General features: G+C 41.8%; 1 protein-coding gene across 1 annotated transcript in view; it reads right to left on the bottom strand.

Annotated features, from left to right (window-relative positions):
• Window positions 1-27,979, bottom strand: part of NLRP4 (NLR family pyrin domain containing 4) — a 44,274-nt gene that overhangs the window by 6,301 nt on the left and 9,994 nt on the right. The window contains exons 2-7 of the mRNA XM_054463746.1: window positions 23,748-24,092; window positions 16,826-18,401; window positions 14,563-14,724; window positions 13,952-14,119; window positions 8,336-8,503; window positions 4,798-4,968 (exon numbers count right to left, since the gene is read on the bottom strand). Coding sequence (XP_054319721.1) covers window positions 4,798-4,968; window positions 8,336-8,503; window positions 13,952-14,119; window positions 14,563-14,724; window positions 16,826-18,401; window positions 23,748-24,027 — 2,525 coding nt within the window. The 5' untranslated portion in view covers window positions 24,028-24,092. The remainder of the gene's footprint in view (window positions 1-4,797; window positions 4,969-8,335; window positions 8,504-13,951; window positions 14,120-14,562; window positions 14,725-16,825; window positions 18,402-23,747; window positions 24,093-27,979) is intronic.

Genomic DNA, 27,979 nt, shown 5'->3' with positions numbered 1-27,979 from the left:
CCAAAGTGCTGAGATTACAGGCGTGAGCCACCGCGCCCAGCCCACTTTTTATATTTTAGGTGTTTCTTAGGTATTCTTGGCCTCTTGCAAATTCCATACACATTTTAAAATTTACTTTTCAAGTTCAACTCAATCACCAAACAAAAACATCGCATTTTCACTGGGATTTCATGAAAGCAAATGAATTCAACTTATAGAAAACTGACTTTTTAGATATTGAATATTTCAATCTTTGAATATAACATTCTGTTTTATACCATAATTTGATCATATTCTCCACAAAAGTCTCACATATATCACAGTAGCTATTTCTAGGTAATTTCTTATGTTACTGTAAAAGGTACTTTTATTTAATTCCACTAGCTTATTACTTCTTGTTGGTATATCAGTAACTGTTTTTGACATATTGTTTCAAGCAAGCTTGTTAGACTAATTCTGATAACTTAGCTACAGATTTTCTTGGATTTTTCTATGTACATTCAAATCATCTGCATAGAATTAGGTGTTTCTTCAAAGATTACAGGTTTAGTGTTTTCTTACCTTGAAGCATTTGCTAAGATTTTCAGGACACTGTTGACTAGAAGTGATTATAGCCACCATTCTTATCTTTTTCTTGATATTGAAGAGAAAGGTTTTCTCTCATCATTAGACAAATGTTTGCTTTAGATTTTTTTGAACATATTCTTTAGACCATCAAGGAAGTTCCCAAATAGTTTTTTTCAAGAATTGTATGTTTTAATTCAAACTTTTCTGCATTTTTAGATCATGATTTTTATTTTTAACCGTAAAGTGATTTACACTGATTTTTTAACTAATCTTTGTAATGTTAAAGCAACTTTACATTTTGGGGATAAGCCCAACTTAGTTATTATGTTTATTCTTTTAACACATTTATGGATTCTGCTTGCTTTTAATACATTATGGATTCTGTTTAGTGTTTTTGCATTTCATGAATGACACTAGCCTTTAATTCTGCTTTCTTACAAAAATTGTAAGGATTATATTACAACTAATAAAATTCTTATTGGTTTCTGGCATCAAGATTATGCTAGCCACAAAAAATGGTGGGGAGTTTCTTCTCTTCTGATCCTGAAAAAGCTGATGTAAGAGTAGAATTATTTATTCTTTGGATGTCTGGTAAGAATCACCAATGAAGGCTTCTAAGCCTGGAATTTTCTATATAAAAAGATTTGACTGATTCATTTTTCTTTTCTCGAGTACATTTAAGTTATATTATTTTCGAAGCTTATTGAGTCTTGAAAATATCTAAATTTTCAAGTTCATTGTGTAAAGTTGCTCGTATGTAATCTTTTTAATATCTGTAGCATCTGTAGTAATGTTTCTTTTGCCATTGTTGACAGACCTGCACTCTTCAGTGTGATAGCCAGCCACGTGTGACCACTGAGCACTTGAAATATAGCTTGTCTGAATCTAGATGTGCCATAGTATAAAATACATAGTGAACCTTAGAGAGTTAATACAAAAAAAGTAAAATCTCTCATTAGTAATTTTTTGTACTGATTACATATTGAAGTGATGTTTGATATATGGCTAAATAAACTATATTATTAAAATTAGTTTCAAATATTTACTATCATTTTTAATATGGCTACTTGAAAATTTAATATTACATGTGTGGCTTGCATTATATTCTATAGGACAGCATTAACAAAAATTGTTTTTGCAAAGAACCACCTTGCAGGTTTCTGATCTTTTCCATTGTGATTTTTGTTTCATTAGTTTCTGTCCTTATTTTTATTTCCTTCCATCCTTTAGGGGGTTTATTTTACCATTAAAAAAATCCTTAAGTTCATTATTCTTTAGATTCCTTTTAAAATATATACATGCACTACAGCTCCATCTGAGTTTGTTGCAAAGTATATTCTTTCTTCATTTCAACTTATGTTCTAATTTCCATTATGATTTCTCTTAGATTCCTGGACTCTATATGGGAAGTAATTATGTTCACCTTGTAAGATTTAAAGTTCAATTGAGTAGGAACATAATTTAAAAATTAGCATGAACCAAATAATGAATCAAATAATACTTTGTCTTAAACTCTATTTTGTCTGATTCATACAGTTGCGTAAGCTTCCTTTTGTTTAACATTTGCATGGTCTTTTTTTCTATCCTTTCATTTTCATCGTTTTATTGAGGTAAAATTTACATAAGATTAACTATATTAAAGTGAACAGTTCAGTGGCACTTACTACAGTTCACAATGTTGTACAACCACAACCTTACGTTTTAATAAGTAACTTATAAACATTAGTTACGTTTTAATATGGCAATCTGTCTTTTAGCTGAAACATTTAATCTGTTTATGTTTAATTACTAGTATATTTGAATTCAAATATATATCTTGTTTTATATTTTCTTATCTGTTCAATTTTTGTTTCCTTGTTCTTTTTTGGATCGGGAATTTTTTAATCATTGTCTCCTCTTTTCTGCTAATTTGAGTATTCACCTTAATTTACCCCTTTATATTTTGTTATGGCTATTGTATATTTTTTCCATTAAATCTTCAAGATGGTATTATTTTTATATGCAATCCACATTTTGTTTAGATTTATCCAGAGATCTACCCCTTTCTTTGCTCTATCTCTCTTCCATCTGGAATGATTTACTTCTGTCTAAGGAACAGTCTTTAGAATTACTTTTAGGAAGTAAAAAAGTTTAGGTGGTAAGAAACTTGGTATTTATTTGAAAATGTGTTTTTATCTTCATTCTTGATAGTTATTGGTAGCTACAGAATTCTACGTTGACAATTCACCCTCCCGTCTCCCCGCCATACTGAATATCTCACTGTACTGCCCTCTGGTTTCCACTGTTACTCTTCACCCAAGTCTGTCTCCTTTCTTGTAGATATCACTTCCCCCAGCTCCCAGCCCCTTGTTAAATCTTTACAGACCAACATCTTTGTATCTGGTGTTCTACAGTTTCTCCGCTATTTATCCTGTTAAGTGCTTATTTGGATGCTTGAATCTGAATTGGAATCTTTCATTGGTTACAGAAAAATTTCAGCCTTCTTAAAATACTTTCTCTTTCCGGGATTCCCAGTAAGTGTGCTAGAATGTCTTAATCATCTAAGTCTTATATGCTCTTCTATAGTTTACTTATTTTTCTGTTTTCACGCTGCTTTCTAGGTAATTATAACCTATCTTCTATTTTACTAATTTTTTCTTTAATTATGTCTAATCTACTATTCACCCCATACAGTCAGTTATTATATTTATAATTTCTAGTTGTATTATTTGCTCATTTCATCTCCTTTTCCCTAAGATTCAAACTTGTTATTTTTCTGTAAACATAGTAAGTATAATAGCTTTATAGATAATTAGATAGTTTGGTAGCTGTTTGTATTTTGACTTGTCCTTGGCTCGACGAGCTTTATTTCCTTGTGGTTTGTGTTATTTTAACTGTGTGGTATTTACTGACCTTAAAAAATCCTTTTAGGAATAAGCCGAAGTCAAGGATCATGTCATCCTATTACCTACCTCCTGAGATGATTTGCTCTTGTTTCTTTCAGGCATCTGTTCAGTACTAGTTTAAGGTTATGTTGCGTTTTTAAAATATGTCTTAAGGAGTTTTGGATAGCCTTAAGTGCTATCTACTTAGCCTGGTACTTAAGAATATTTCTGTTTGGGCTGGACATGGTGGCTCATGCCTGTAATCCCAGCACTTTGGGAGGCCAAGGTGGGCGGATCACGAGGTCAGGAGATTGAGACCATACTGGCTAACACAGTGAAACCCCGTCTCTACTAAAAATACAAAAAAATCAGCCAGGCGTGGTGGCGGGCGCCTGTAGTCCCAGCTACTCAGGAGGCTGAGATGAGAATAGTGTGAACCCGGGAGGTGGAGCTTACAGTGAGCTGAGATTGTACCACTGTACTCCAGCCTGGGCTGACAGAGCGAGACTCTTCTGTCTCCAGAAAAGAAAAGAAAAAAAAAAAGAATATTTCTGTTTAGCTTCTAGATGCTTTTAAATTTTTTCTTAATATTGTATCTGACGTTTTTGGTGTCTTTCAGTTTCGATGATTGGCCCAGATAGCCTAACGCACCCTTGGGAGAGAAAGAATGCATTTGGTGTTTCTGTTATGTTATTTAACATACTCTTCAAGTGAGCAATACAAAATCCTAAACTGATTTCCTAATGGATTAGGTAAAAATCACGCTGCCAGATTTAAGAAGTCTCTATTTTTCAGGGAAAGTGCATAACATCATGTTATCCTAACTGGTAATTCTTAAAACACAGCCACTGCCGCTACAGGGGTTACCCAGATATTTCTCTATTTGATAACATGAAATTCTTTTCACCATCTCCTTTCTGGCTGATCTCATGCTACCCTTTGTCTTCTTCTAAAGCATTCTCTGTTACACACATTAATTCTCACGTGTATTTTTGGATCTCCCACCTTCACGTTTTACCCTTCTACCTGGAATTTTGGCTTTATTTTTGCACCTGATGAAGTGCATTTGTTTTGGAGAACACGCACCAAATATCACCTTAGCCATGAAATTGCCCCTCAGGTCCCAGACCTAATTCTGGCTCTCTCAGTCCTCTACCTATATGCCACTGGAGAACTATTTGCAACATATTAAATCCGTGACACAGAAGCCAGGGTGCTGATTTGTTTACATGAAGGTCTCGACAAGAATCTGAAGCAAGTATTTTTTAAACCTTCACATGCCCAGGCACAGACACTACGGCCTTCCTCAATTTCAGATGCCCCATTCTCAGCAGTGCATGCCCTTGAAAAGACGGCTTGGTCTTCAAAGAAACAGCAAAAAGCCTACCACAGCGAATCCAGGCAGCAGTCCGGGCGTTTCAAGGCCTCGCAGAGAGTTTTCAGTCCTTCGTCCTTCAGGACATTGGCGCCGAGGTCTAGATAGCGCACGCTCTTGTTACGCAGAAGCATTTCAGAGATGTATTCGCAGCATTGCTCACTGAGGTGACAGAAAGCCAACCTATGGGGACAAAAACACGAGGAGAGTGAAGAGGGACGTGGTGTCTCAGGGAGCTTTGCTTAATTTCACATTCAGGGTAATATTTCTATAATCTTACAAACTCCCCAACTGAGATGAAGTTCTGGATTATCTGAAAACGCCTCCTCTCATTTCTTCTTTTGAGACGGAGTTTTGCTCTCGTTGCCCAGGCTGGTGTGCAACGGCGCGATCTCAGCTCACTGCAACCTCCACCTCCCGGGTTCAAGTGATTCTCTTGCCTTAGCCTCCCAAGTAGCTGAGATTACAGGCGCCCACAACCACACCTGGCTCATTTTTGCATTTTTAGTAGAGACAGGGTTTCACCATGTTGGCCAGGCTGGTCTCAAACTCCTGACCTCAGGTGATCTGCCCGCCTCGGCCTCCCAAAGTGCTGGGATTACAAGGCGTGAGCCACCACGTCTGGCCCTCTCGTTTCTTCTTACTTGCGTGATAGAAGAATTTGAAAATAAGAGGGTAACGCAGAAGGAAAAAGTATCGTGTAATATGGCATAGCTAATACTCTAACAGGGCTTTAATTTTGGTTCTAATTCTTCCTCTGAGGATGTCCTTGGACAAGACATGGACCTTCTGAGACTGTTCCCTCACGGACTGGTAAAGTGTATTAATTACCTCAGGTGTAGAATCCTCAACTTTTTCAATTTCATTATTCTTTAAAATCATAGTAGGTTCAAAACTTTTTTTTTTTTTTCTTTTTTTTTGGAGACACGGTCTGGCTCTGTCGCCTAGGCTGGAGTGCAGTGACACGATCACAGCTCACTGCAGCCTCTACCTCCCGGGCTCAAGGGATCCTCCCACCTCAGCACCTCAGTCTTCTGAGTAGCTGAGACTACAGGTGTGTGCCACCACACCAAGCTAGTTTTTGTATTTTTTTGTCAAGATAGGGTTTCGTCACGTTGCCCAGGCTGGTCTTGAACTCCTGGGCTCAAACAATTCACCTGCCTTGGCGTCCCAAAGTGTTGGGAATATAGGTGTGAGCCTCCACTCCCAGCCAGTTTATGAATTTTTTAAGGATCCATGTTCGCTTTGAAAAAAAAGTGTGGAGTAGAGAAAAACAAAAAAGCAGAGGGTGCAAGCTAGTGATGAATGAACCACATATGGCCTACAGATATTTAAATTTTCTGGCACTTTTATGTTTAACAAAATCAGTTGGCAATATATAACCATCAGTAAAATTGTATGTAAAATCTAGATTTCAACCTCTGTTGAAAACTGGGATATCTGGCAATAATGAGCCACATTCCCACATGGAAATCCAACAGGCTAGGACAGAACGGGCAACTGCTTCGTGTTGACAGACACAAGATCTGCATTTCCACGGGGGCCTCACCCAGCTTGCTTCTCTCATGGATCTCAATTTTCTGGCATATCCAGGCATTTGTGGGCTTTGATGTTTTTGTTTTTTGTTTTTGAGACAGTCTTGCTCTGTCACCCAGGCTGAAGTGCGGTGGTGCAATCTTGGCTCACTGCAACCTCTGCCTCCCGGGTTCAAGCGATTCTCCAGCCTCAGCTTCCCTCGAGAGTAGCTGGGACTACGGGCGTGCACCACCAAGCCCAGCTAATTTTTGTATTTTGTATTTTTAGTAGAGACGGGGTTTCACCAACTCAGGGAGTCTACCAACTTCCATCTGGGTTCCCCTTCCTGAACTGTATCCTGAAATCTCTCTCCAGATAGTAACCTGGGACAATTCTAGGACTCACCTGTTTGTCCCTTATCACTTAGGCACCACTGTCCTTCATTGCCTGATGTCTGAAGTCTTAAACAGTTGTTTTATTTAGTTGGTTATTTTTGGTTGTTTTAGGTGGGAGGTTAAGTCCTGTCCCTGTCCCTCTATTTTAGCTCGAGGTATAAATCCTCTCATTTTCTTGATATTTTCAGAATACTCTTACTTTCATGTTGTTCATATTTCAAAATGCCCAAAAGTATAAAGAGGGAAAAATCTCCATCCTCCCCTATCTCCCAGCTTCCCAGTTCTATTTCTCACAGGCAGCCTATATTATAATACTATTTCTTCCAATGATATTTGTGTATTAAAAATATAGACACACTCGAGACCAGCCTGACCAACGTGGAGAAACCCCATCTCTACTAAAAATACAAAATTAGCCAGGCATGGTGGCGCATGCCTGTAATCTCAGCTACTCGGGAGACTGAGGCAGGGGAATTGCTTGAACCCGGGAGGCAGAAGTTGCGATAAGCCAAGATCACGCCCTTGCACTCCAGCCTGGGCAACAAGAGCAAAACTCAAAACTCAAAACTCAAAACAAAACAAAACAAAAAGACACAAACGCATATATATTCTCCTGTCCTCCCCCCTTTTTTATAAGTATTGCCTAAAGATATTAGAATTCCATTAATAGGTAAATCAACTGGCCTTTAACACTTACCCATCTGTCTTCCTTCTGTGTTTTACGTACCCTAAAACTGGCTTTAATAGTCTCTTCTTATACTATTACTGCAAGAACATCACATGTATTATAGTATTAACTGGGGTCAAGAGGACCACAGACATTTTGCTCCGCTGCTGTCCCAAGTACCTACTGAGTCCACTCTACATGCTTGAAATAACCATGATCAAAACAGGAAGTATTAACTGGGGTCAAGAGGCCCATAGACATTTTGCTCCGCTACTGTCCCAAGTACCTACCAAGTCCATTCTAAATGCTTGAAATAACCATGATCAACATGGGAAGTATTAACTGGGGTCAAAAGGCCCATAGACATTTTGCTCCGCTACTGTTCCACGTACCTACCAAGTCCATTCTAAATGCTTGAAATAACCATGATCAACACGGGAAGTATTAACTGGGGTCAAGAGGCCCATAGACATTTTGCTCCGCTACTGTCCCAAGTACCTACCGAGTCCACTCTACATGCTTGAATAACCATGATCAACATGGGAAGTATTAACTGGGGTCAAGAGGCCCATAGACATTTTTCCCCGCTACTGTCCTGAGTACCCACCAAGTCTATTCTACATGCTCGAAATAATCGTTATCAACACAGGAAGTACCATGTGTGTTGCAGATGCATTAATCCAACCTAACAGCTTTGAAACGTAGTACGTGTTCTGTATAGACAGTCTCACTTGATAGCCATAAGATCTCTAAGACAGGATTTTCCCCCACTTCAAAGTTAAATATTTTGCTCAAGAAGATAGTGCATACGTGGTAAATCCTGAACTAGAACTCAAGTCTTTTCTGATTCTTAAGCGTGAGCTTTTAAACCTCTGCTATATGGCCTCCATCAATGAACAGATTGTCATCAATAGGCCCAGGTTGGAACTGCCGCCATGGCCCTCCACAGTAGGTACCCCCGACATCTACTCACATCAGGTACACCAGGACCGTGTCTGGGCTGCACAGGGCTTCACACAAAAGGGGCACGCCTGTGTCTAACTGGTTGCAGGATACATTCAGATACGTCAGCTTCTTGTTGTTGGTTAGAAGGCCGGCAAGGACTTCACAATCAATGGGTGAGAGGTGACAATTTACCAGCCTGCAGGAAAGGGAAAATGTCACATTCTGTTGGTTTCTAGCTCCTGGACTCATTACTCTTGCTAATCCTATGAGAGTTGGAAGGCCACATTTGCCATCCTTGAGAGACTCACCGCCTCCCAACCCCATTCTTGATCCCTGTCAACCCGGTCTCTGGGGTACAGAGACAGCCAACCTGAGATGCACAGTCTCAGTTATATGCATGCTTGGCTTACAGTCTCCAGGGTACACAGACAGCCAAACTGAGATGCACAGCCTCAGTTACATGCATGCTTGGCTTACGGTCTCTGGGGTACAGAGACGGCCAACCTGAGATGCACAGTCTCAGTTATGTGCACGCTTGGCTTATGGTCTCTGGGGTACAGAGACAGCCAAACTGAGATGCACAGTCTCAGTTACATGCATGCTTGGCTTACGGTCTCTAGGGTACAGAGACAGCCAACCTGAGACGCATCATCTGTTATATGCATGCTTGGCTTATGGTCTCTGGGGTACGGAGACAGCCAACCTGAGACACACAGTCTCAGTTATATGCATGTTTGGCTTACAGTCTCTGGGGTACAGAGACGGCCAACCTGAGATGCACCATCTGTTATATGCATGCTTGACTTATGGTCTCTGGGGTACAGAGACGGCCAACCTGAGATACACCGTCTGTTATATGCATGCTTGGCTTAGCCTCCCCCAGTAACTTATCTCACTGCACTTGGAGAAAATCCCAAAATATACAACATGATCCACAAGGGTCCTACCCATTCCCAAGTCCCCGTATCCCAGCCACCCTGGTTCTTTTCAGTTGCCTGACAACACAGGTTTCATTCTCTAAGGTATTATTCATGTTTGATCCTCCCCAAACTCGTCTCTAGTGGCTCCTTTACCGAACTTGGGCTATTTTGCATGTGTGCCCCCCAAGTGGAATGCTCTTTTTCTGGCCTGTGGTTAGACACATCCTCATCACTCAGGTCTCTGCTCAAGTAATATCTCTTCAAAGAACACGGAGGAACCCTTGAACCCGAGTCCCACAGGACTCCTTTATTGGTGGGTTGAGTTGATTTGTGTTGCCAGTAATTGTGGTTTTCTATTACCTCAACCACTCTCCTTATCTCTGGTTGCCACAAAAAATAAACGAAGCTCAGAGACAACAGAATAAAGATGAAAGCCATTATGGGAGTTGCCCAGAAATAAACGTGGAATTGGCAAGTCACCGAGTCCATGGCTCCTCACGCCTCTGCAGGAGGGCTCTGTGGCCACACATGCTTTTAATGTTGTTTCTAGATTTAAGATATAGGTTGGTGCGGCCGGGCATGGTGGCTCAAGCCTGTAACCCCGGCACTTTGGGAGGCCAAGGAGGGCGGATCACGAGGTCAAGAGATCGAGACCATCCTGGCCAACATGGTGAAACCCCGTCTCTACTAAAAATACAAAAATTAGCTGGGCATGGTGGCGGGCACCTGTAGTCCCAGCTACTTGGGAAGTTGAGGTAGGAGAATCGCTTGAGCCTGGGAAGCAGAGGTTGCAGTAAGCAGAGATCACACCACTGCACTTCAGCCTGGTGACAGCAAGACTCCGTCTTAAAAAAAAAAAGGTTGTGTGTGTGTGTGTGTGTGGGTGTGGGTGTGGGTGTGTTGGTGCAAAAGTAATTTGCCATTAATGGCAGAAACTGCATCAACCCAATATTATTTTCAAGGAGTGAAAAAATAGAATGTGGCCTACTTCACACTATTTGCAAAAATTTACTCAAAATGGATCATACAGATTTAAATATAAGAGGCAAAACAAAACTTTTAAAAGAAAACAAAGGGCTGAGTACAGTGGTTCACACCTGTAATCCCATCACTCTGGAAGGCCAAGGCAGTCAGATCACCTGAGGTCAGGGGTTTGAGACCAGCCTGGCCAACATAGTGAAACTCCATCTCTACTAAAAAAAAAAAAAAAAAAAAAAAAGAAAAGATAAAAAAAATTAGTCAGGCTTGGTGGCACACAACTGTAATCCCAGCTACTTGGGAGGTTGAGGCAGAAGAATCACTTGAACCCAGGAGGCGGAGGTTGCAGTGAATTGATATTGTACCAGTGCACTCCAGCCTGGGTGATAGAGTGAAACTCGTCTCAAATTTGGGGGAAAAAAAAACAGAAAAGAAAACAAAGAAGCTAATCTTAATGAACTTGGGTTAGGCAATGGTTTTGTAGCAATTACACCAAAACCACAAGAGACAAAAGAAAAAAATAAAGTGCATCTCATCAGATTAGAAGCTTTTGTGCTTCAAAGGACACCATTAAGAAAGTGAAACGACAACTCACAGAACGGCAGAAAATATTCACAAGGTATGTCTCGTATATAACTTGTAATCAGAAAATGTAAAGAACACTTACAACTCAACAAGAAGGCAAAAAACCCAATTAAAAATGTGCAAAGGTGTTGCCAACAACCATATGAAAAAAATGCTCATTAATCATTGGAAAAATGCACATCAAAACCGCAATGAGATACCATCTCACACAGGTCAGAATGGCTATTATTAAAAAGTCAAGAAATAATATATGCTGGTGAGGTTGCAGAGAAAAGTATACACTTACACGTTTTTGTAGGAATGTAAATTAGTTCAGCCATAATGGAAAGCAGTTTGGCAATTTCTAAAAGAACTTCAAACACAACTACCATCAACCCAGCAATCCCATTATTGGGTATATACCCAAAGGAATATAAATCATTGTACTATAAAGACACATGCACTTGTATGCTCGTCACAGCACTATTCACCTAAATACCCATCAACAGCGAACTGGATAAAGAAGATGTGGTACATATACACCATGGAATACTATGCAGCCATAAAAAAGAGTAAGATGATGTCCTTTGTAGCAACATGGATGGAGCTGGAGGCCATTATCCTTAGCAAACTAACACAGGAACATAAATCCAAATATCACATGTTCTCACTTATAAATGGAAGCTAAACACTGAGTACATATAGACACGAAGAAAAGAACAGACACCAGGGCCTACTTGAGAGCAGAGGGTGAGAAGAAGGTGAGGAAGAAAAATCTACCTATCAGGTACTATGCTTATTAACGGGTGATGAAATAATTTGTACATCAAACCTCCATGACATACAATTTACCTTTATAATAAACCTGTACTTGTACCCCTGAATGTAAAATAAAAGTTTTTAAAAATGTGCAAAGGACTTGAATATATATTTCTCCAAAGAAGATATAGAAATGATCAAAAAGCACAGGAAAAGATGATCACCATTAGTCATTCAGGAAAAGCAAATCAAAACCACAATCAGATGTTCCTTCACACCCACTAGGATGGGTATAATAAAAAGTAAATATAAGTAATAATAAAATATAAGTAAATAAGTAAAAAATAGTGGAGAAATTAGAACTCTCATACATTGCTGGTGGGAATACAGAATTGTGCAGTCACTGAGGAAAATAACTAAGTGGTTTCTCTAAAAGTTAAATATGGAATTACTATATGACCTAGCAATTCTACTCCTGGTTACAAGTCCAAAAGAATTGAAAGCAGGTGTTCAAACATGAGTGTCATAGAGCACTACTCAGAATAACTAAAACGTGGTAACAACCCAAGTGTTCATCACTAGATGACTAGAACAAAATGGGGACTATCTATATAGTGGAATACTATTTAGCCGAGAAAAGGAATGAAGTACTGATACATGGTACAATTTGGACAAACCTTGAAAACATTTTGCTAAGTGAAAGTAAGCCATTCGCAAAAGACCACATGTGATTCAACTTACATGAGACACCTAGGATAGGAAAATCCAATAGGACTGAAAGTATGTTAGTAATTCCCAGGGACCAGAGAGATAAGGGAGTGAGGAGTGAATGCTAATGGGTATGGGGTTTCTTTCTGAGGTAATGAAAACATTCTAAAACCAGTCATGATGGTTGTACTTCCTCATGAATATATATGAAGATCACTAAACTGTACATTTTAAAGCATAGTTATACTTTAAAAGTATTTCTTAAAGTATATGAAGTACATACTTTAAAAGTATATGTTTTGTGGTATGTGGATATCACAATAAAGTTGTTATTTTTTTAAAAAGGGTTTGGGTCTTTTTGTGTTTGGTTGATACAAGCTCAGAAAAATGGCCGACAAAGACTAGTATAGAGAAGTATTTGAATGTGTGGGTACCAATGAAGATAAGTAGAGGTTAAGTATTTAGAGGAAACTCTTATTTAATTGCAAAAATAAAAATGCTTGAATTAAAACATACATACTGGAAAGTACACACAATGGTTAAGTGCCAGCCAATGCACTGTCATGAATTTAAGGCACTTGAGTTACCAGTATCCAGGTCAAGAAACAGAGCGGGTTCATCATTCTCCTGTACCCCTTTCCTTCACTATCTTAACAAAGGTAACTGCTGTCTGATATAGTTCAGCTGTGTCCCTACCCAACTCTCATGTCGAACTGTAACCCCAGTGTTGGAGAAGGGGCCTGGGGGGTGACAGAATCATGGGGGTGGTTTCTAGTGATTTAGCACCATCCCCTAGTGCTGTTCCTGTGATAGAGTCCTCACGCGATCTGGTTGTTTGAAAGTGTGTAGCACCTCCCCCTTCTCTCTTCTTCCTGCTCCCCCATGTAAGACCTGCCTGCTTTCCCTTTGCCATCTGCCACGATTCTAAGTTTCCTGAGGCCTCCCCAGAAGCAGAAGCCTGTACATCCTTCGGAACCATAAGCCAATAACACCTCTTTTATTTATAAATTACCCAGTCTCAGGTATGTCTTTATAGCAGCGCGAGAACGTAGGAATACACTGCCCGAAACTCCAACACCAGAGCCTTGCCCATCTTTGAACTTTACAGGAATAAAGCCATAGGATGTACTCTTGAGTCTGGCTCATTGCCATCAACAATGTCTGAGATTCGTCCAGGTTTTTGCATATGGCCGAGAGTATTCATTCTCATGGAACAGGAGCATGTAACCACAGGTTTCTTATCCAACTTACTGTCAGTGGTATTTCCACTTCTCAGAGATTATGAACACCTGCTGGGAATGCTTTAATGCCTGTCTTTCAGCAAACTGAGACAGGTCCCTCTGTTGAATGTGCACCTCCAGGTGGAATTACTGGGTTACATAATCTGCCAGAATCCGTGAAGGCTGAATACAAACACACAGTTTTCCAAAATGGCTGTATCAATTGGGAAACTAACTTCCCTATCCAAGTTCTCAGGAAACTAAGTTTGCATACAAATCATAGAAGGAAAAAGTGGATGTCTTAAAATATGCAGCCCCCTTCCCCAACACAAAAAGAAATACATAGTCTTCTCTGAAACCCAGTCAGTGGTCTCAATAAACAGAGACTTACACTATAGTCTTCTCTGAAACCCAATCAGTGGTCTCAATAAACGGAGACTTACGCTATCGTCTTCTCTGAAACCCAATCAGTGGTCTCAATAAACGGAGACTTACCCTAGCTCTTTTACGTTGCCCGCCGGGTAGTTCAAGGCATCACAGAGGCACCTGATGTCATCACGAGAGAGTTTCGTGAGGGTGAAGCTCAGGTATTTCAAGTCTGGCTGATAAAAGAGCACCTCAAAGAGCAGAGCACTCTGGCCAGAAAAGGAAACGTTATTTATTCTGCAAAAACAAAGAAAATTTTGGATGAGTTTCATCTAACGGGAGCACAGCCTGCACACCTGTGTTTGTCTCTCATCATCCATCATGAACTCATTCTCTGATTTCACAGCCCAATGACATAGCTCAGTGGTTCTCAACTTGAGAGATTTTGCCCCCACAAGGGACAGCTGGCAGTGTCTGGACACTAATTTGGTTATCTGGACAAGGGGATGCTATTAGGATCTAGAGGGTAGAGACCAGGGATGCATCTTAATACCCTACAATGCACAGAACAACCCGATGATGAAGAATGATCTGCATGAGATGTCCGTAAGTGCTGAGGTTGAGAAACTGCTCTGGATATTAATTATTTGCTTGTGCAGTTAGCCTCGACTGAAAGCTAGAGGTGAGATGAATATGTCATCTCCATGACATACTCGAGTCAAGGTCGATTCTCAACTTACCCAAGCTTCTGAAGGCGACAGCTGGGATGCCTCAGCTGGTTACACCAGGTCACAAAGGTCGATTCGCTGAGGGTGCTGTCCTGTACCTGGAGCTCTCTGAGGTGCCCGCTGGTAGTGAGCACAGAGCAGATGTGATGCCAACAGATGAGGCTGTAATCCGACCTGTGGTCAAGAAAGGACGAGCTTTCCATGGGCAGGCAGTCAACCCAAGCCACTGGTAACACACACACACACTACACTGTCTTTTCAAACAGAAGATGTCTGAGGCAGAGCCTCCCTCAGTCAGAAGGAACGGGATCCTTCAGGTAAGTCACCTTATGTTATTGGTTCTCAACCTGGGGTGACATTTCCCCCCAGGGGACATTTGGGGACATCTAGAGGCCTTTTTGAATGTTAGAGCTTAAGGGAGGGGTGCTTCTGGCATCTAGTGAGTAGAGACCAGGGATGTTTCTAAACATACTACAATGCACAGGAGAGCCAGCCCTCAAAACATCACCAGTGCCAAGGCTGAGAAACCCTGTCTCACATCCAAAACAGGTTTATTTTTTGAGATGGAGTTTCACTCTTGTTGCCCAGGCTGGAGTGCAATGGTGCAATCTCGGCTCACTGCAACCTCTACCTCCCAGGTTCAAGCGATTCTCCTGCCTCAGCCTCCTGAGTAGCTGGGATTACAGGTGCATGCCACCATGTCTGGCTAATTTTTGTATTTTTAGTAGAGACGGGGTTTTGCCATGTTGGCCAGGCTGGTTTACAGTAAAAGATGAGGCAACACAGCCCAGTCATTAAGTCGACATCTTCAGCCTAGGCTCAGCCCTAAAACTCTCCATGTCCTAAATATAGGATCCTGGCAGCTCACTTGACTTATTTGCCCCAGTTTCCTCACCTGTAACAGGATAATACAATCCATCTCATATGATTCTTTTGGTTTTTGAGATGGGGTCTTGCTCTATTGCCCAGGCTAGGTTATACAGTGGCACAATCATGGCTCACTGCAGTCTCTTACTCCTGGGCTCAAGCAAGCAATCCTCCTGCTTCAGCCTCCCTCAAGTAGCTGTGCTACAGGCACATGCCACCACACCTGGCTAATTAAAAAAAAAAAAAATTTTGTAGAAGTGGGGTCCTACTATTTTTCCCAGGCTGGTCTTAGCCCCCTGGCTTCAAGCATCCTCCTGCTCAGCTTCCCAAAGTGTTGGGATTATAGGCGTGAGCCGTAAGTTAAAATTTATATGATTTGGCCGGGCGCGGTGACTCACGCCTGTAATCCCAGCACTTTGGGAGGCCGAGGTGGGCAGATCACGAGGTCAGGAGATCGAGACCATCCTGGCCAACACAGTGAAACCCCGTCTCTACTAAAAACACAAAAAATTAGCCGGGCATGGTGGCGGGCACCTCTAGTCCCAGCTATTCGGGAGGCTGAGGCAGGAGAATGGCGTGAACCCGGGAGGCAGAGCTTGCAGTGAGCCAAGATCTCGCCACTGCACTCCAGCCTGGGTGACAAAGCAAGACTCCATTTCAGAAAAAAAAAAAAAAAAAAGAAGAAGAAGAAGAAAATTTGTATGATTTGTGTTTTTTTTTTTTTTTTTTTTTTTGGAGATGAGAGTCTCCCTGTCACCCAGCCTGGAGGGCAGTGGTGCAATCTCGGCTCACTGCAACCTCTGCCTCTCGGGCTCAAGTGATTCTCCGGCCTCAGCCTCCCGAGTAGCTGGGATTACAGGTGTGCACTACATACCCGGCTAATTTTTGTATTTTTAGTAGAGACGAGGTGTCACCATGTTGGTCAGGCTAGTCTTGAACTTCTGACCTTAAGTGATCCACCTGCCTCGGCCTCCCACAGTGGTAGGGTTACAGGCATGAGCCACCACATCCAGGCCGTATGATTTTTTAGACTAAGTTTTCAAAGGTAACTTGCAGCTGAGAGGTCAAGACACAGTGAATGGGGTGCTATGGAAAAATATCGATTATAGTACTGATCAGCTAATACTTGAGAAAGTAGGAAACACTCTTCACACAGGTCCTCATATTCACTCCTTACAATATAATTATTATTCCCACTTCTGTAATGGGGCCACTGTGGCCACAAAAGGGCAAGGCTCACAGATGAAGTCATAGAGTTCCTAAAGGGTCGGACCAGGATGTGAGCTGAGGTTTTGTGGCAGAAAAAGTGAGTTTCTAACCATGATCCTATATTAAACACTCCATCAGCAAAACCCACTTGGGACAGACAGATTCTGAGAAGAGATAAAAAGTCATAGGATGGACTCACGTAGAGCTGTGTTCATCCTCTTTCTCAAAGACATTTTGAACGGAAAAACAGAGTTTCCTCAAGCTGGAGCAGTATTTTAAGCAGTAGGCAGAAACCACCAAGTCCGCGTTGTCAATAATATGAAATTTAGCTTCTTGGAGGAGGTTCACTGCCTGCTTCACAAAGGCAGGATCCTGCATTTCAAAGAGACAGTAAAATATCGCCAAGGAATCCACCTGTCCCTGTGGTTGGCCACGCTCCCCTAAGCTCTTCAGGCACTGGTGAAATTGCTGCTTTATCTCTTGGGACAGTTGGAAGCCAAAAAACGCGTCCAGTTTTTCTTGTTCCTTTTTATTTAAAAGGCCAGTTAGAAAACACCCCAAAAAAATCCAATGTGCTCTCCTTGCTTTTTCAAAATTGGCAACTAGCAATTCCTGTACACATCTCACAGCTGGGTGAGGATGATCAAGGTGGCTCTTGAGCAAATAGAACAAGGCGGCACAGAACTCCTGGATACACACGTGGAGGAACACGTAGGAGCTCTCACGCTCCCCGTACTTCAGAAGTATCTTGGTGCCCAGCAGCACAGGGATGTCAGCATCAATAACCCCATTTCTCCGGAGGTCGTCTTCACAAAACTCAAATGTGTCTGTCCACATGCCCTCCGCAGCCAGGGAGCACAGGGCCTTCAGCTGGTGCTGGCTTTGCGGAGTCGGGCCCTCGGCACCCTCGTGTGTGAACAGGTTAAAGACGAAAGAGGAGTATACAGAGGTAGTGCTCTGGCAGGTCAGGGCCAGGTCTTTTCCTTTCTGCATCTCTTGCTTCAGACTGGTACACAGGATCCAGCAGAGGAGCGGGATTTGGCATATGGAAAACAGCTGTTCACTTTCTCTTACAAGATTGAAGGCTTCCATGGCTCTTTTCGGGTCTTTGAAGAAACAGCAGAAATACACTAACCTATCACTCTCGTTGAATCCCCGGGGCTGGTAGATTTCTGAGATCGTCACCTGATCCCGGAGCTCCTTCGGGCACACGGGTTTGACGGCGATGAGCAAGGAGGCCTCCGGGAGCATCTTCCTCCTCAGCAAACTGCTCAGAAGCACCTGCACCGGCCGTTTCTCCATCAAGTCGCCACACAGATCCGAATCGGGTTCATTCAAGCCGCCCTTCAGCTCTTCGAAGCTGTCGATGACGAACAAGAGTCTCTCCGGTTGAGACACGATCTCTGTTATAGGAGCAGCGGGGTCAGGCCACTCTCTGGAAATCAAGTCAGCCAAACTCATTGGCGCCAACTCCCTCAGTTCTCTGCAGCAGAAATAGAATGTGTACAGGAACTTATCCCGAAAAATCTTGTTGTCCGACCAGGCCATCATCAGCTTCATCAGGAGTGTCGTTTTTCCAATTCCTTGCGGTCCTTGAATGACCACTGTACGTGGCTGTTTCCCAGTTTCCTTGGGAGCAAAAAGGCGGTCCAAATGGTCACATTCTTCTTGCTTGACTTCCTCCTCAAAGTACAGGTGAATCTCAGTGACAGACTTGCTGGACCATAAGTGGCTGAATTTCTGCTTTGCGTGAGCTTGATAGGTCTTTGTGTATCCTGAGTCAGTGAGGGCAAGAGGAGAGAAAACCCACAAAGTTAAGCATTCCTGCATATATTCTTTGCCCCTGACATTTCTTTCTTCTCGGGATGTATCTTTCTACGGGTCTACACACTGTGACCCCCAGGCCAAACCTGGTCAGTCTGCTTTTGTAAATAAAGTTTCATTAGAACTCACTACGCCATTCACGGGTGTATTGTCTACAGACGCCTTCCTGATCGAACAGCAGAGCTGAATAGCTGTGAGAGACCATATGACTCACAAAGCCTAAAATGGAAACCATATGGTCCTCTACACAAAAAGGTTGACAACTTCTGCTTTCAATAGACGCACACACACACACACATTCATTGCTACTATGTAAAGTTTGACAACTTCTGCTTTCAATAGACACACACACAGGTATTCATTGCTACTATGATAGCAAAATAACTAGAAAATAACTATATGACTATCAAGACCAGTTAAATAATTTATGAAACCACAAGCTATTATACAGATACTAAAAGTATGGAATAATCTCTTCATATGGATCAATAACAGGACAGTGTCTATAGCATGTACTCAATTTGTATAAACAAGGGACTTAGATACAGATATAGTTTTCACATATAGGGACTAGATCTGAAAGTCCACCTAAGAAGGACCTGAACCTAGGCAGTTGCCTCCAGAAGAGAGACGAGGTGCAGTAGAGATGATAGAAGGGCACCTCGCATCCATTCCAACTTTATGCCAGTGAGCTTTCTTTCCATGGCAGAATTCTCAAAAGAAAAACCAATAAAAAAATCCAACAACAGGCTGGGTGTGGTGGTTCACGCCTGTAATCCCAGCATTTTGGGAGGCCAAGGTAGGCAGATCATGAAGTCAAGGGATTGAGACCATCCTGGCCAACATGGTAAAACCCTGTCTCTACTAAAAATACAAAAATTAGCCAGGCATGGTGGCGGGTACCTGTAGTCCCAGCTACTTGGGAGGCTGAGACAGGAGAATGGCATGAACCCGGGAGGTAAAGGTTGCAGTGAGCTGAGATGGCACCGCTGTACTCTAACCTGGGCAACAGAGTGAGGCTCCGTCTCAAAAATAAATAAATAAATAAATAAATAAATAAATCTAGCAACAATCGTGACCAAACCCTACGCATCCCACAACCTTCGTAGCTAAGATCAAGGTACAGATTAAGTTCTGTGATTTGCCCTCACTGTCATGACACTGGAAGGGGAAGGGGAGTGGAGTCTATCTTCTGCCTGTTTTGCTGCCGGCTTCCATGAACACACAGACGCTGGGCTCTTCTGTAACAGAAGGCTTGTCTCCAATTGCTGTAGTTGGCTGGGCACAGTGGCTCATGCCTGTAATCCCAGCACTTTGGGAGGCTGAGGCAGGCAGATCACTTGAGGCTAGGAGATCGAGACCAGCCTGGCCAACATGGTGAAACCCCATCTCTACTAAAAATACAAAAGTTAGCCCGGCATGGTGGTACAGGCCTATAATCCCAGCTACTCGGGAGGCCAGGGCAGGAGAATCACTTGAACCCGGGAGATGGAGGTTGCAGTGAGCAGAGATTGCACCACTGTAATCTAGCCCGGGCAATAGAGCGAGACTGTCTCAAAAACAAAAACCAGCTGCTGTGATCATTGATTTTAAGCAGCTGCTGCACTGGTGAGCTTCCCGATTTCTGAATCATAGCTGTCGTGGTATATTTCTAAAGCCACAGTTCTAACAGTGGGCTTCCCATCTCCCACTTTCCTCATTGCAGGAGAGGTAGCAGCTCCCCGATGCTATAGTTCTTAGAGTCATCTCTGGAGCACCAGCCTAGAGCCTGATCCTTTAGCCAGGCCGAAAACTCCTTTACAATTATCTGTTCCTTAAATAACTAGTACGATGTTCATATTCTGCAAGTCAGTAAATGCTGATGGACTGGAGATGTAGGGGGCGGTTGTAGATGGGAAATTTTACCTATGCCCCGCATAATAGTTACTGGATTTGATAGGATGCAGGTGAAAGATTTAATCCAATGCCCACAGACTGCTGATGGTAGGTAATGCTACCTTAAGTTTTTGGTGAGAACAAGGGATTCCCCCAATCTTTCAGTCCCCTGAAGTCCCTAACTGGTGAAAATGCCATCTGACATTGGTGAAGATCCCATTAGCATCTTAAGCTAAGTTGTTTGTCCATTCCCCAATGGCTTCCTGCTGTCCTGGTCTTCTCAGCTGTTCTGGAGATTTCGGTGACATGTTTGGTTGCTCATAAGGGGAATTAAGTGGGTACAACCTCAAACCAACTGTGAAAAGAGATAGAGGCGTAAGTACCCAGCAGAAGATCTATCTTCAGACCTGCTTACATTTTATTTCAGCAATATTCTAAAATAGTTCAACATGCAAAGAATGTTGTTCTTTATATAAATTATATATTTATATAATTTATAAGTTTCTTCTTTATATAAATTTTATATTTATATAAATTTATATATATATTTTATTTGTATTTATTTATATAAATATAGAAATTTAAAGAAAGAAATTTATATATATATAAAGAAATTTATATATATATAAAAAATTTATATAAATTTCTTCTTTATATAAATTTTTCAAGGCAGGGTCTCGCTCCGTTACCCAGGATGGAGTGCAATGGTACAAACACAGCTCACTGAAGCCTCATCCTCCTGGGCTGAAGTGATCCTCCTGCCTCAGCTTCCAGTGTAGCTGAGACAGCAGCATGTGACACCAAAACTCCAGGAAACATGGGGGAATTTGTTTAAAAATTTGGACTGGGGGGCCGGGCATGGTGGTTCACACCTGTAATCCTAGCACTTTGCAAGGCCAAGGCGGGCGGATCACCTGAGGTCAGCAGTTCAACACCAGCCTGGCCAACATGGCGAAACTCCGTCTCTACTAAAAATACAAAAACTAGCTGGGTGTGGTGGCAGGCGCCTTATAATCCCAGCTACTCCGGAGGCTGAGGCAGGAGAACCGCATGAACCTGGGGGGTTCAGTGAGGTTGCAGTGAGCCAAAATCATGCTACTTTACTCCAGCCTGGGTGAAAGAGTGAAACTCCGTCTCAAAGAAAAAAAAATTGGACTGGGAAGGGTTTTTTCCAAGTGATGTTCCAAATCAAGAAAATGTGCAAGAAAGGCTGACATTGCCAAAAATGGAAACTCTCAAATTATCTTATTTCGAACCAATTATTTTAATCCTCAATATTAAGGAAATTTCCCCCTAACTACTACCAGAACCAATTCACTGGAACAAGATATTACAGATCCTCAATCTTTTCAATGTCTCATATTCAAAATCTGACACTCAAAATTACCAGACGTACTAGGAGACTGTATGACCAGATAAAGAGAAAAAGAAACAGTAGAAAGAGACCTATAAGTGTTAAAATCTTCAGGCAAATTTTAAAATAATTTAAAATGCTTAATAAAATAGAAGATGGAATAAATATTGAGAAAAAATGGAAGTCTGTGAAAAAGGCAAACTGCATAAATAAAACATGTGAACTAAATTTAAGAAATCAAGGCCGGGCGTGGTGGCTCACGCCTGTAATCCCAATACTTTGGGAGGCTGAGGCGGGCAGATCACCTGAGGTCAGGAGTTCGAGACCAGCCTGGCCAACATAGGGAAACCCTGTCTCTACTAAAAATACAAAAAATTAGCCGGGCATGGTGGTTGGCGTCTGTAATCCCAGCTATTCAGAAGGCTGAGGCAGGAGAATCACTTGAATCCAGGAGGCGGAGGCTGCAGTGAGCCGAGATTGCACCACTGCACTCCAGCCTGGGCGACAGAGCGAGACTCTGTATCCAAAAAAAGAAGAGAAAAGAAGAAAAGAAAGAGAAAGAGAGAAAGAGAGAGAAAAAGAGAGAGAAAGAGAGAAAGAGAAAGAAGAAAGAGAGAAAGAGAGAAAGGGAGAGAGAGAAAGAGAGAGAGAGAAAGAAAGAAAGAAAAGAAAAGAAAAGAAAAGGAAAAAAAAGTCTAGGCTAGTACGGTGGCTCAGGCCTGTAATCCCAGCACTTTGGGAGGCCAAGGAAGGAGGATCACTTGAGCCCAGGAGTTTGAGACCAGCCTGGGCAATATAGTGAGAACTCATCTCTACAAAATTTTTTTAAAAAGTTAGCCAGCTGTGCAATTAGCCAAGCGTGGTGGCACACACCTGTAGTCCCAGCTATTTGGGAGGCTGAGGTGGGAGATCATTTGAGCCCAGGAAGTTAAGGCTGCAGTGAGCCGTGATGATGCCACTGCACTCCACCCTGGGTGACAGAGCCAGACCCTATCTCAAACAAACAAGACAGTCCAGTAGGTGTAACTGGAGTCCCAGAAGAATAAACAGAAGAATGGAATACACAGTCAATGGCTGAAATTGAGAACTGAAGAAAGTTACTGAACCTCAGATGCAAGAATATTAAAGAATCCCAATCAGGATGAAAACAAAGCCACATCCAGGCACATGACAGTAAGACACTGAACAACGACAAAGAAAAACAATTTAGCAGTAAAGTCAAAAGAGCTACCTTCTGCCATTGATATCGCAAATGTGCAAAGTAACAGTTAACACCTTATGCCAGGATAAACACAAATGTGACTCTAAAAGCCATATTGCTTATAAATCATTGCTTATCTGATGTGAACTTTGGCTAAATACACGATTACACCAGTCAGCCTCAGTTCACTGTATCCTCTACCGCAGGTGTTAATTGCTCTTGCAAATAAGTCAAGTGCTTAGTTCCTATGCTACAACTTCACCTCAGAGAGAGTTTCTGGCTTGGCTGCAAGTTCTCAGCTTAGGGTAAAAATCATTGGTGACCCAGATAAAGGTACAATACAGGTTAAGACATAATAGCCACTGACATTTTACCCACATATAACCACCAGGTCTAACAGACCATTTCCTGCCTACAAGGACAATATTTTCAGGCTGGGCATGGTGGATCATGCCTATAATCCCAGCACTTTGGGAGGCCAAGGTGGGTGGATCACCTGAGGTCAGGAGTTCAGGACCAGCCTGGCGAACATGGTGAAACCCCATCTCTACTAAAAATACAAAGATTAGACAGGCATGGTGGCAGGCACCTGTAATTCCAGCTACTCAGGAGGCTGAGGCAGGAGAATCACTTGAACCTGGGAGGTGGAGGTTGCAGTGAGCCAAGATCACACTACTGCACTGTCTGGGCAACAAAGTGAGACTCTGTCTACAAAAAAAAAAAAAAAAAAAAAAAAAACAAAAACAAACAACCTAATATTTTCCCATAGCACATTCAGGTCCTGTCGTAGACAGGCAGAGACCACTCACCAAAATTAGGACGTAGTCCTCATTATAAGAAGTCTTCCCCCTTCCCAGACTCCCTCACCTGTTCTCTCCCTCATGACCTTCATGCAGAGATCCTTTCTATCCATCTTTTGAAAGATTCTTAAGGTTATGTTCCAAGCTTGTTGTTCTTCATAGTGCTTGATCAAGAGGTTTGCAAGTTCTTCCCGGGATGCTTTTTTGACCTCAGTCCAGGGAATCTGCTTGAGTTCAAGATGCAAAGTCATTTGCTTGAGATGTTCTTTAAATTTCCTGAACTCCTCCTTTTTGAGCTCCTCCAGATACCACATAAGACCAAAATCAGAGAAGAAAGAGGCCGCCATCTTGTCTGGAGCAGAGAAACCAGTCCTCAAAGAGACAGTGACCAGGAACAATAAATAAATAAAACCTGTGGAAAATTCAGGATAGTGCCAAGTTATTAAAAATAAATGGATCAAGATTTCCATTATATATTATCTTGCTAGTACTGGGGGGATGGCAATGAAGGTGGAAAGTTATTTAATTACATTCATCTCGCCTTCTCATTGAAATGGTCATGAAAGTCTCAATAATAGATGGGGGCATCATAGATACAATAATCCAGAAGATACAAGAATCCTATAGTCACCTGACATAGCCTCAATATCCACGCAAATGTAGACTTTACATTTTTAGAAATTACACTGTAACTACGGAAACTACACTGTAACTTCGGAAACTACACTGTAACTTCGGAAACTACACTGTAACTTCGGAAACTACACTGTAACTTCGGAAACTACACTGTAACTTCGGAAACTACACTGTAACTTCGGAAACTACACTGTAACTTCGGAAATTACACTAACTATGGAAATTACACTGACTACGGAAATTACACTGTAACTACGGAAATTACACTGTAACTTCGGAAATTACACTGTAACTATGGAAATTACATTTTTACTTTTAAATATAGAAATTACACTGTAAATATAGATATTACATTTTTACATTTCAATATAGAAATTACACTGTAAATATAGAAATTACATTTTTCTCAGTAAACAATAGAGAAGGCATGCCCCACAAATGTAGCCAACTGATTTTGACAAAGGCACAATGGAGGAGGATTGTCTCTTCCATAAACAGTGCTGGAACAACTGCAAGTCCCTCCCTGGCTCTCTTTCTCTCCATCTCTTCCTATGACTCTATTATGTGGGGACACAGAAGGCAGCTGTGTACAATCCAGAAAGAGTCTTCATCAGGAAGGGACTCTGCTGGACCTTGATTTGAACTTCCAGCCTCCAGAACTAGAGGAAATAAATTTTTTGGTAAGCCATCCAGTCTGCAGTATTTTGCAGTGAACTATAGAAATGATCCCCGGAAGTATAGTCTTAGTCTACAGTACTTTGTTACGGTCACACTCATGCAAGGGCCTGGAAGCATAACAGATACCCTAGTGGCAATCGATACACCCAGTTTCCAGATCAGATCTTGGTTTCTAAGACCACTTCCTAACCAAAGAAACCCAGGGCAGGCTGAAAGAGCCTCCAATAGCTAAAACTGTAACAACTTGAGCAAGAAGAAGAATTCCAAGTAGCTTAGATGGATGGATTCGTCCCCTTTAAGGAGATACGGCATAACTCCCCACCTAAGTGTGGTGTATTAGTCTGTTCTCATGCTGCTGATAAAGACATAACCCAAGACTGGGTAATTTATAAAGAAAAAAGTGGTTTAATGGGCCCACAGTTCCATGTGGCTGGGGAGGCCTCACAATCATGGCAGAAGGCAAAAAGGCACATCTTACATGGCAGCAGACAAGAGAGAGGACCAAACGACAGGGGTTTCCCCTTATAGAACCATCAGGTCTCATGAGACTTATTCACTACTATGAGAACAGTATGGGGGGAACCACCCCCATGATTCAGTGATGTCCCTCCTACCACATGTGGGAATTATGGGAGCTACAGTTCAAGAGGAGATTTGGGTGGGGACACAGCCAAACCCTATCATGTGGGTTGTACATAGAGACTTCTTTTTAAAGAATATAGTATAGCCGGGCATGGTGGCTCACACCTGTAATCCTAGCACTTTGGGAAGCCGAGGTGGGTGGATCTCAAGGTCAGGAGATCCAGACCATCTTGGCCAACATGGCGAAACCCCATCTCTACTAAAATACAAAAAATTAGCTGGATGTGGTGGTGGGTACCTGTAATCCCAGCTACTCTGGAGGCTGAGGCAGGGGAATCACTTGACCCCAGGAGGCAGAGGTTGTAGTGAGCTGAGATCATGCCACTGCACTCTAGCCTGGCAACAGAGCAAGACTCCATCTCAAATAGTATAGTATAGTATAGTATAGTACAGTACAGTACAGTATAAAAAGGGGTAGGGAATAACTTCAGAGTGGAGAAACCAGGCAGACACCTAAGCTAGGAGATCAAGGCCAACATGGGTAGCAAGTGGTAGTGATAGCATATGATATGATGGGAAGGGCACCTTTCCTCCGTGGTCTTCCTCGCCAAAGCCCCAGTCTCGCAATGAGATAAACGTCACACAAACCCAACATGAAAGATGTCCCACAAATACCTGACCAGTGCTTCTCAAAACGTTCAAGATCACTGAAAACAAGGAAATCCTGAGAGTGGTCCTAGTTTAGAGAACTCAATGGAGACACAGCAATGAAACCCAGTGGGGGAATCCTAGATGAAGTCCAGGCACATAAAAAGGATATTAGGGGCCGGGTACGGTGGCTCACACCTGTAATCCCAGCACTTTGGGAGGCCGAGGCAGGCGGATCATGAGGTCAGGAGTTTGAGACCAGCCTGACCAAGATGGTGAAACCCCATCTCTACTAAAAATATAAAAAAAATTAGCCGGGCGTGGTGGCAGGTGCCTGTAATCTCAGCTACTTGGGAGGCTGAGGCAGGAGAGTCACTTGAACCCGGGAGGTGGAGGTTGCAGTGAGCTGAGATTGCACCATTGCACTCCAGCCTGGGTGACAGAGCAAGACTCCATCTCAAAAAAAAAAAAAAAAAAAAAAAAACGGTATTAGGTAAAAAACGGGGAAATCTGAAGAAAGAATAATCTTAGTTAATAATCTATTAATACTGGTTTATTAGTTATGACAAATGTACCATGGTAACGAAAGTGGTTACAAGAGAAATGTGGCACAGGATTTATGGGAACTCTCTGCACTATTTTTGCAAACTTTTCTGTGTCTAAAACAAGTCTAAAAATTTAAAAGATACTAAAAACATAGGGCAAATAGTTATTGATATTAGATATATAAAAATCAACACATTTTATGAATATTTATGGAATCCTACACACAAGAGAACATTCTTTTCAAGCATACGTGGAACATTCATGATAATCGATTAGCTTGTAATTATGCTCGTGATAATCAATTACGTTCTGAGCTTTAAAGGAAATCATAATTCAAAAAGAAAAAGCCAACAGTAGCAAAGTCATCTTCTTTGTCTTAAGGGCAATGAAATTAGAGATCAATAGCAAAGTCAATAAAAGGGTTAAGTTAAACAGTGGAAAATACAAATAAAGCTGTTTTATTCATGGGTGGCCATTAGGCAGAATGTTGCCCCCCCAAATAAACTAGGTAATTTGGAGAAAAATTTAAAAAAAATTTAATAGCATCTAAGATCCAAAAATTAGGGGAAAGTAGCCAGGCGCCTATAGTCCCAGCTACTCAGGAGGCTGAGGCATGAGAATCTCTTGAACCTGGAAGGTGGGGGTTACAGTGAGCCGAGATTGTGCCACTGCACTCCAGCCTGGGTGACAGAACAAGACTGTCTCAAAATAAATAAATAAATAAATAAATAAATAAATCCCACAAAAATTAGGGAAAATTATTAAGCAGTATTCAGAATGAGACTACGATGATGGAAAGGTGACCTTCATGGCTTCTCCCCTGGGTGCTTTTGCCAATAGTTTTAAAAAGCCTACTTTTAGTAAGATCTTAATTATAGGAACATGTATCTGAGTCTTGAGGCCACCACTGAGCAGGGCCTAAGGCAATGCTTCTCCAAGCAACATCAGCACCAACTGGCAACTTGCTATGCAAATCCCCAGGTCCTTCCCTAGACATACTAAATGCTGAGGGTAGGGCACAGCCATCTGTTAATTTTGGGCAAATAGTTAGTGATGATATTAGATATATAATATCAGTTATATATCTGTTATATAACATCAGTTATATATAATGTCAGTTGATTTTGATGCATGCCCAGGTTTGAAAACCACCGACTTAAAGAATGACTTTGGGCAAGAACATTGCTGATGCTTTGCTCTCAGACCATC

The sequence above is a fragment of the Pongo pygmaeus genome, chromosome 20 (assembly GCF_028885625.2).
Source record: "Pongo pygmaeus isolate AG05252 chromosome 20, NHGRI_mPonPyg2-v2.0_pri, whole genome shotgun sequence".
Lineage (NCBI taxonomy): Eukaryota > Metazoa > Chordata > Mammalia > Primates > Hominidae > Pongo > Pongo pygmaeus.
The sequence above is the reverse complement of the archived record's forward strand: the minus strand, read 5'-3'. Positions and strand labels throughout refer to the sequence as shown.